Raw genomic sequence first — 10,610 nt, 5'->3', positions numbered from 1 at the left:
TCACCTTTCTAATTGACTACTGGAATCTGACCCACAACCGTATGATATTTTTAAAATTCTTCAAATTATTGTTTGTTTATACTCTTTTAAATTTGAATTCTCATGGACCATTCAAAATCTAACTTTCTCAAGTATTGAAACCTAAAAAAAATTCATGGATTTTTATATTAGTTTTTGTCGAAGAAGACATATAACATCATCTCCGTTTTTTCTTTCTTACGCTGGTGAGCCAACACCGTAGAGTTAAAACTGCGGTGTCCCATAATAAATGAGTAATATGTGAGGATAAGAGAGTAGGTGGGGGAATAAAATTAATATAAATAAATATGAAGTGATAAATGAGATAAATAGTAATAAAAATAGTGTTATAAATGCTTCTATTTTGAAATCAATATTTAAATTCAAGAAATTATTTATATTTTAAAACAGAGCAAATATTTTTTGACTCCTTCCGTTCCAAAATGAGCTATTTCTACCACCAAACCCTTTGTCCCAAAATAAAGTTATTTTCTACTTATTTAATTATTTCAAGCCATCACAACCATTCTTAATCTAATATTCTTTCCTACATTTTATTCTTAACCAATTGTAACATTGTTTAATTATTTTGATATACTTCATGTCCATATATATATAGAAATGGTTAGATCATTCTCAGTGAATGATCTCATTGTGTAGTTTTGAATAGTACTATATCATCAAAATCTATTTATATTGATGAATGAAATGTGTTCCTCATAGAAAATTTTATTTCACGGTTTCATATGCTAAATATCACTTAAATATTATATCTAAATGACTAATAAGAGTTGAACATGTAGAAACGAAACAAATTACTCTTGGTGAAGTTTTAAATCTAGTTTCATAGTCAGGTAACCAGATACACCAAGTTTCATCTTGTAAAATTCAACTCCTCTGTCTCGTCATAAATTTCATACCACGTCACTAATTTTGTCTATATGATATGCCTTTTAATGGGATTAAAGCCTGCTACCACCTCTCTAATACAGGCCCCTTTGGGTGAAAACGCATGGAAACCCGGGATAGTTGTTAGGGCATTTCCAACCCATAACACTAGATATAGTTTCCATAAACTCCTCCATCATCAAGAAACTAGTACTAGACACTATTCTTCCAATGCAAACACTACTATTCCATATTTCAATTTAATGCTACTTTATCTCACATGATATCTTGGATGTTGTGTAGAAACCATGTCTCATGCAAGACATAGTTTCATTCTCTTTTCTCATTTATTCACTTGCCCCATCATCTTTCATCCTAAATGATAACTTATTTAATATTATAGACATCATTATAGTCATTGGGTTGAGAATGCCCTTAGAGCAACTCCAAAAGCCTAGGTATAATCCTAGTTAAATTTGGAGTTTTACATGCACGGTAAAAAAATAGAAAACTTCTTAAACCATGGGCTAACCAACAGATTCTACAAATTTGACTATCCATTTTTAAATCACCTCCACGTCAGATTGTTTTCCTTGGCAAGGTGATTTCTTTTCTGCTTGTTCAGTCCGACGAGACGATTTGGGATGCTGCCGCCGTGACTGACAAGTACTACTGAAACCTGACGCGATTAAACCTTAACAGCTTTGGTATTTGCTTAATTAGTTGTGATTTGCTGATAAATAATCATATCCAAATGCGCACCGAGTTAGCACTATCTAATATGTTTGTTGCATTTAACTATCTGTGGCATCCTTTCTGTCTAATCTGAAGCACAAATTCCATGTCTGATATATTTTGCAAATTCTCATAATTCCAGCAGAGCTGATGTTTGAAGATCTTTCTTCTGATTTGTAATTTAATCAAAGAAGAGAGAACTGACAGCAATATTCAATGACAGCTTATAAAAGAAAATCATATTGTCAAGACAGTAACACCTTCAGCTCTTGATAATGATAAAAGACCAGTTCCCTTGCAGGGCCGACGAGGTCGCGGCAAGGCAAGAGCAGGGCGAGGGCAGCCGGGTGACGGCGCGGCATGGCAGGAGAGAGCGCGGCAGGACGAGGGTGCGACGACGGGGGCGCGCAATGACGTGTGGGCGGCGACCTGGGCGGGAGTCGCGCGCGGGAGAGGAAAATCGCATGAAAGAAAGCGTATGGCGAGCCGGCTGCCTCGCGAAGCTGATGCTTTTGCTAGCCTGATAGCGATCACAACTAATGAAGAGGTGCGGGGCTCTGTGTTAAAAGATGGTCGTACGTGTGCTGCATCGTGCGACGTGCGGGGCTTTGTCCTTTCGTACGAGCGGTACAACAAGTAGGAGGACTTTGGAGCATCCGTGTCGGCCACTGATGCGCTCTCTCTCGATCGTATACTCGGCTAGCGTGCCGCGACCAGCCGCGTCAATACCTCGTCATTAACCTACGCGGCGCCCTGTTCCCTATACCCCAAATCCGCTTGATGATTGCAAGTGACTGTAGGACTTGCACAGTGCACTGCTAGCAACTCACAGAACGAACAAAAGGCATGGGAAGAATATAGGAGTACTAGTAGTACACATGAAAGGAAGAAACCACCAGGAGTTGTTTAGATGGGGCCACTAATTTAAAGTATTAAACATGAATTAATTAAAAAATTAATTTCATAAATGAGAGCTAATCCGCAAGATAATAAATGAGTAGCATCACACAGACTAATCATGAATTAATTAGACTCATCTCACAAATTAGTCCAAAATTATGCATGTGTTTTATTTATAGACTACGTTTATTATTTATAATAAATGTCTAAACATCCGATGTAACTAGGGGCTAAAGTTTAGCCCCGAGAAACATACTCCCTCCTAATATCAACCTCTACCATTTCTGCATAATAGCCTTTTTCTTTGGAATTCCTAGGGTCCAATTCTTTGTTCTAAGTCCTGGTATGAAATTGATTTGTACATATTTTCCTTTGTTTGAAATGAACCTGCCTGCAGCTCCACAACCTGAGTCATGGAGATGAATAAAAAGATGAGCGTAAAAGTGATGCTACTAATAATAAATATATAAAGCTCAATGAAGGTTTTATATATAATTGAAAGGAACCAAAAGGGAAAAAAGAGGTTACTGGAGCAGGAGGTGGCCACCGGCGCTGTCATCTCGCCCACGCAAACGGGGCGTCCAGGCCGGCCGGTAATTTCTTTTCTACGTACACGGCAAAAACCAAGACTAGTAAAAGGGGAGGAAAAGAATAAGAAGCTAGCTAGGCTCGCCGGCGAGAAAAAAAATCACTACTGCTTCACCGCCGGGATCCAGTACACGGTGGTCACTCAAGCAACGGATTAGGATTAGCTAGCTTGTAGCTGGCTTGATGACCGGGCCTCAGACAAAAAGGTTGAGCAGCACGGGATCCCTCTCGCCGCCGGTTGTGGTGACGGACTCGTCGGAGCTCATCGACGGCGTTCCCGGCCGCCGGAGCGCTGCTCTCCTCTCCCCCGCCGCCGGCGGAGAGCCGGGGCTGAGGCACAGACCCAGGTCGCACGACGGGGCTGCAGGCACCTCGGCCTTCCTCACCCGCTTCGCCGTGGAGAAGGTCGACCAGCCGCCGTTGCGCCTGGCGGCGCCGTAGAGGTCCCCGCCGGCGCCGGCGAGCTCCGGCAGCGGGCCGATGGAGCCTCCACGCAGCACGGTGTCGACGGCGGCCTGGCAGAGGTGCCAGTTCCCCGTCCAGAGCAGCCCCACCGCGCCGTGCACCGGGTTGATGGTCCGCCCCGCCGCCTCGTACAGCAGCGACTGGAACAGCGCTGCGCGCAGCCAGCCAGCGACAGACATGGTCAGCTCCGTCATCTCGCTTCGCGCGTGCAGGTATACGATGCACGCACGTGCAGAGGTCGGCCGGCCCTAGCTTAGCCGTGATATCATGCGATACGACATGCATACATACATACATACGTACCAGGTCGCTGCGCGTCGGGGACGGCGGAGATGAAGGAGAGGAGGCCGGCGCGGCCGAAGAACTTGGCGACGAAGACGGTGGCGTGGCCCTGCGCGTCGGCGGCGTCGATCCACTGCAGACACGGCCGCAGCACGCAGCCGTCGCTGCACCCCTTCCGCAGCACCCGGCAGCCGTTGCAGCTCATGATGGTGATCACAACCAACCCAACCCAACCAATCAAACCAGCTTCTCTCAGCCTGTCCGTCTCATGCGATCAAGAAGGATGAGCAGCGGACAGGACAGCGAAGGGGAGGGGAGGAGAACGGCGGATGAGCAGCCGGGGAGGGAGCTATATAGACAGTCAGTCAGAAGAAGGCAGCCCCAGAAACTAACCGTGGTTATGGAGGGGAGGAGCGGGGGAGATTAGTATGGTTAAGGAGAGCGTGGGTGCGGTGACCGGGAGGTGAGAGTGAGGAGGAAGTTCCAAGGTCGTGGGGGTGGTGCGCGGGGGCGGCTCCGTATCTCCGCGGCCGGTCGGATCGCTCGGATGGTGGGGGAATTTCTGGGTGGGCGCGCGTTCGCCTCGTCCGCACGTCGCGTGGTTGCCGCTTCTTCTTTTGCTGCTTTTCCGTGTGCTGCTGGTGGGGACGGGCGTGGGGGATAGGATGGGATGGGATGGGATAGATTCGTGGATTCGCGTGTCGGGCAGCAACCAAAACCGCCGCAGCCCCCGCCCCATCCATCGCAGGTGGCTCTGACTCAGCGTGCCTTGGAGCCTTGTGCTGCTACCACTGGAGCGTGCCCCTCCCCTGCGCGGCTGAGGATGCCTTTTTTTTTTTTTAAATTTCATTCAAATATTTTGTCGCTGCTGAAGTTATGTAAAGATTTACCACTACGCGGTACTAATTTAAAATAGCACATTTAAAATCCAGATGTTATATACGTACAGATTAATTGTCACATTTAAAATAGCAAATACTAAAATGTCTTTTTTTATACACATCATAAATATGCAGTAAATCTATACCTACACACTATGCCTTTATAAGTATTTTATTTTTAATAAGATTTTGTTAATATATCGGATCAACATAAAGAATAATTAACTATAAATGCATGACTAAAGATTCAGTTTTGGACCTAGTTAGCAAGATTATTTTGTATTACTGTACACCCCAGTCGTAGAAATGTAATAATCTAGGTATTATCCTATGATTATACTAGTAATAGCTATATTTTGGGATAAAACGAGTATTGTTTATACTGATGTGTTAGAAATTCTTTCTAGTTACACGAAAGCTGGTCAAGGGAAAAATGAAATGAAGTATCATTATTTGCCACTAACATTTCATACGGAAATACCAAACATAAAAGACATCGACCACAAATCTCTTTTTCGTTTCTTTGCATAATTAAGGACCTATTATTGTAAAGCTCCACATAAAGCAACAATGCAACACAAGTACCACATACTTATATTAGTGGGATACTTTTCCATACCCTTAATTATCCCTTCCAAATGTTTGCAATTTCCATGTTTCTATATTTCTTTAATCCACTAGTTTCCCAACACGATATCTTTTCGTATTTTTAATTATTCACATATGGTGTAATGTTTCAAATTATATTGTAAGAAGACATTACAAGATCAGGAAAAAAAAGCAAAACAAACCATCGCATAACACTACACACTCAAAGAGATGGACTAGTAATAAGCCGACTGCCAATAGTCATACCAATGGTTATAAACACACCGTCCTTTGCTAATTCCAAGAAAAGGTCCCTCCAAACTCCCAGCCATCCAAATGGAGAAATGTTACCGAAGGTGAAGGGCAATAGAGAAGAATATCCATCCATCCCTCGAGCAACCTAAACCAAGACTTCCGTTGACGATGAAGATAAAGACACATGAATATGAGATAGAGAAAAGGACGTGACCTTGAAGACAATGCTTCCAATGAGGTCATGGTGTTGAGATCTTGCGGCCTTTCATCGAAAAAAATCATGGATGATCCTGCTAGGAAAAGAGATGGAGACACATCAATAACACCCCTAAAAAGGACACAATACTCATGGTGTCACCACTGCTAGCCTTTGAACCAGGACAATCTTTCACCTATTACTCCTCATTTGATTGTTGCTACCTAAAATGCCGCTACTATCCAACCTACGCCAGCAGTATACGGTGGTAATTCATTGCGTCTTGAAGACTGCATATTAATATATAAATAATGTGTCGTGAGGAGCGTTATTTTGTCTAGTAGCGAATATTGATAGGAGTAATAGCCGCTTAAAACCTTCTATTATTTTCTCTCCTTTAAGCAGCATGGTTTAATTAGCATGCATCAATCTAATGGGCGATTGCCTTTTGCTTTCGACTCGTAAAATAGGTTTAGTTTTTTAGAGCATCTTCAAGAGAATGGCTAAATTTTGACTCTCCAAATCAAAATTTAGCCATTTATGTTAGGTTTGGCAACTCAAATTCACATAGCATCTCCAAGAGACTCTGCTTCCCCACTCTCCAATCCTTCAATTTCTCAGCAAACAACTCGGTTTGTGAAATACCAAAGAGAAACATGTAGCAGTACTGGATGATGCAAATGCAAGCATAAACCTTCAATTTTCTTAGCACTAAACCAACAAGTTATACCTGTAGATGGATCGATTCTAGAAGAATCCATTTTTCTTGTCGGGGAGTTGACAGCGCCGGGTAGCAGAGGCGGCACCATCAAGCAGGCCGGTAGGGGGCGGCACCGGTGAGGGGGCGACAGGGAGCGGCCGGGTGGAGGGAGCTGCCCGTCGTGTCCATGGAACGGCGCCGGTGAGGGAGCAGCGGGGGGCGGCGCAGGCTGGAGGAGGCGGCAAGCTTGCCGTAGAGGGCGACACTGGGTGGAGGAGGCGGCAGGGGGCGGCGCTGGGGGAGCCGGGTGAAGCCGAGGAAGGAGGGAGCACGGGGCGGCGCTAGGGTGAAGGAGGCGGCGCCAGAGAGCGAGGCAGCCGTCGGAGATGAACGTCGCTGGAGGGCGGTAGGCCGCCGAAGAACGGGGCGGCGCTAGGTGAAGGGAGCTGCCGAGTCGATTGACCGTGATCTTCAGAGTGAAATATATGTGCATATACTAGTTATTTGGATGACAAGTGGGTCCCACCCACGTGGGATCCACGGATAGCAATTCTGCTTGTGGTAGAATGGGTTGCCAGATTTAGTCATTGAGAACTTAGATTTGGCCATTCAAATAGCATAACAACAGTTGAAAGTGTAAAATAGAACGGTCCATGAAAAATCACAAGAATGATTGGCAATATATATTACTCAAGATTAAGTGGTGCCAATCAAGCTGTAAACTTGTATTCCTTCCAACAAATCAATATTTATCGTTTCGCTCTGGCAGTTCCAGATGCATTGCATCCATCCACCTCAAGCAAAAGCCTTCTCCAACTTTTGTGGCTTTATTTAACACCTTGCATTGAGCGTATCTGTGCCCCCTTTGAGCCGGAGGTTGTTTCTTGCACGTAACTAATCCCCACACTCTCATCTCATTTTTCTACTACAACTGGTACGATTGTTTAACTTGTACTATAAAAAAATCAAATGGTATATTTGTAGACGAAAAGTAATTTATAAATAAAACTTTTATATAAATATTCTTAGCAATATAAAAATCAAGACTGAGAAAATAAACTTTGGTGACAAAAATTCAAAATCAACTCTACTTTAAAATTTTAAATTTTGGCTTATAAGTACAAGTAGAGTGGAAAATAGGGCTCAACTTCTCCTGCCACTGCTGCACTTTGGAGAATATATATTTCCCGCAACTTGCAAGGCGCATCTTTTGCCTGCCCTTTTCCCGTGCGCGCGATGGTTGCAGTTTGCACCGGCACGTCGTCGGTCCCCAGCTGCAATGTTCCACTGCCACACGCCCACACGTCCTCGTCGTCGGGCATCCAGGTCGCCATCGGCTCAGCTGCCACGCGTGATGTGATCATGTGAATGCGATGTGGGGGGACTGATGTGGGGAGAAAAATCTCAGTATTATGAAATTTTGTTCTTAGTGGCTGTTTAGTCCCAAAAATTTTCGTCTAAAAACATCACATCGAATTTTTGGATATCTAAATAGAGTATTAAACATAGATAAAACGAAAAACTAATTACACAGTTATACGAGTAATCGTAAGACGAATCTTTTGAGCATAGTTAGTACGTGATTAGTCATAAGTGCTACAGTAACCCATATATGCTAATGGTAGATTAATTGGACTCAAAAGATTCGTCTCACGGTTTATAGGGCAACCATAAAATTCGTTTTTTCATTCGTGTCCAAAAACCCTTTCCGACATCCGGTCAAACATTTGATGTGACATCCAAAAATTTTTATTTCTGCAACTAAACACCCCCTAAGAAATGGCTGATTTTTTTTCCGTCAGGAATTGACTGGGTGGGCTTTTAACTTGAGTGAATCTATTGGGAGTCTTTTTAGTTTTTTTACGAAAAAAAGTTAAACGATATGTTTGTAAATAAAAAATAATTTATGAATAAAACTTTTATAAACATATTTTAATTAGTGATCTAAAAGCAAAAGACTGAATAATAAACTATAATAAAAAACTCTAAATTTAACATTAAGAAATTTAAATTTTAGTTTATAAACATAAATATAAACAAAATGATGAGGCTGACAGTGTGCACGACGCATGAGTGGTCATCTAATGTGTGGCTACTGATTTATATTTCCTGATCCTTTTGTTGGTTTCACTTACGAGAGCCTTCCGAACATCGTTTTCGTGCTGCATGCATGGCTCAGGATTACAAAGGTTAAAAAGCCTCAGCTAATACTAGGATATGGAGCCCCTTCTTTTGAGCTCAGCTCAAGAAAGAGGGCAAATCTTAGGGGAAATCCTAGGTGTGTCATTTTTCCAGGGCATTATTATATTCTATTTGTGCTTTCTTTACAGGTCGCCTAGCGTTATTCAGGTCAATTTCTCCCTTGCATTTTCGAACGTGTCTATTCATAAAACAATTTATTTTTTGATTTTGTGGAAGACAAATATAGACACACACAGCAAACTCCTAAAAACGGATGCCAGCATCGATTAAATCATAGACCTCATCGCTATATTAATAGTTAATTGCAACATTTTTGTTCAGGGTTTTCAGCCTAAGGCTGGCATAGTCAAGTTGCCAATTTTGTGTTAAGAAAAAAGCTCCACCTGTCGAGCTCTATTCAATACTGATCCGTCTTTTTATATATTTGATGTCATTGAATTTTTAGCATATGTTTAGTCATTTGTCTTACTTTTTAAGTAATAAAATAACTCAAAACAAAAAAATTCAAGAATGACAAAAATAACAAAGCTTCAAAGTTAAGCTTCAACTATTCTCGATGTATAAATATTACTTTTCATTCCAAAGTAAATTGTCATTTTGTGTTAAAATTTATTCTAAGATAAGTAATTATTTTAGAGTATTATTTCTCACACCTACCCCATGTTATTTAAATATCTCGTCATTTTACTGCCCTTCTACTTTTACACATAAATATCTATAGTTTAATAAGGGACGTTGTAATCATTTTTTTTCTCATGTTATAAATTATTCTCTTTTAAAATGACGACTTATATTTTAGTATGGATGTAGTAGTATCTTAAAAATTGTCATTATTCTTCTAACTTATTTTCGAACTAATGAAATAGTATCTAAAAAAAAATCATTGAAGCCCTTATCTCAAGTCCCAACCAAGCCAGATGATCTAGTCGAGTACCTATACGAAGACTGAACCGAAGCACACTTCTTAGGTAGAAGCACATACACAAAACAGTACGACGACTGCAAAGGACGGCGTGACAACCCCGCGGCGAAGCATGATTACTGTCTTCGCGCCGCGCCGCTGCGACCGCGCGCGGGTGGGCGACGGCGGCATGCGCTGATGCGCGAAGGGACAAGAATGGAGGCACTAAGCGCTTGCTTTAGTTCCGGAAAATTTTTTAGGTTAGGTGTCATATTAGATGTTTGACTAGATGTATTAATTTGGCGACTAATTAAAAAACTAATTACATAGAGTGTCAGGAAATGCATGAGATAAATTTTTAAGCCTAATTAATCTATCATTAGCACATATGAGTTATTGTACTAGTTATGACTAACCATAGATTAATTAGACTCAATAGGTTCATCTCATAAATTTCTTTCAAACTATGCAATTAGTTATTTTTTTAACTGTATTTAATGCTCTATATATATATCCGAAGATTTGATGTCACGGGTGAACACTAAAATTTTTGGATCTAAACAAAGCTTAAAGGTCATGGCTTAATCTTAACCGTTCACCTCTTCCAACGAGCATGCTCTTTGCGCTTATTTTTTTAAACGAAAAACAGATCTGGCCTATCATTGTCCGACAGCTGCAGACGTACTTTTGATTTTTTTTCTTCACTGGAAAGATAGAGTAATACTCTATATTGCAAAAATGAAGTACCAAAATTCTACTATCTTAATGAAGTAACTTTTTTATGTGCTAAGTCAAAACTCTTTGGGTGTTGTAAAAGTTATCGTGAGAGACCCCTTTGAGGGTTCAACCTAGGGAATGATCAAGAGAGAGAAAGAGAATTTGGAGGAAATGAGTGAATGTGTGCAAGAGTCGAGTTGGACGAGTATACAGGTTCATGTCGTGCAAAGACCTAACGCCCTACTCCTATGGTGGTGATGATGATATGTGAAAGCGTTGTCTCAGTCTTCCTCC

At 41.8% G+C, this 10,610-nt stretch overlaps 1 protein-coding gene across 2 annotated transcripts; it reads right to left on the bottom strand.

The window, feature by feature from the left end:
• Positions 1-2,626: 2,626 nt before the first annotated feature.
• On the bottom strand, positions 2,627-4,259 carry LOC102707293 (LOB domain-containing protein 37). 2 transcript variants are annotated; one of them, XR_001549814.2, is made up of 3 exons: positions 3,898-4,259; positions 3,070-3,745; positions 2,627-2,947 (listed from the first exon to the last, which is right to left on the bottom strand). XR_001549814.2 is itself a non-coding variant. In XM_006650167.3 (2 exons), the coding sequence occupies exons 1-2, from the start codon at positions 4,079-4,081 to the stop codon at positions 3,324-3,326; spliced, it is 606 nt and encodes a 201-aa protein (XP_006650230.1). In that variant the 5' UTR covers positions 4,082-4,259; the 3' UTR covers positions 2,954-3,323. The 2 variants fall into 2 exon arrangements, 1 of the variants encoding a protein (XP_006650230.1); XM_006650167.3 differs by lacking the exon at positions 2,627-2,947 and having other exon boundaries at positions 2,954-3,745.
• Positions 4,260-10,610: the final 6,351 nt, after the last annotated feature.

This window comes from Oryza brachyantha, chromosome 3 (assembly GCF_000231095.2).
Source record: "Oryza brachyantha chromosome 3, ObraRS2, whole genome shotgun sequence".
In the NCBI taxonomy this organism is placed as follows: Eukaryota; Viridiplantae; Streptophyta; class Magnoliopsida; order Poales; family Poaceae; genus Oryza; species Oryza brachyantha.
The sequence above is the reverse complement of the archived record's forward strand: the minus strand, read 5'-3'. Positions and strand labels throughout refer to the sequence as shown.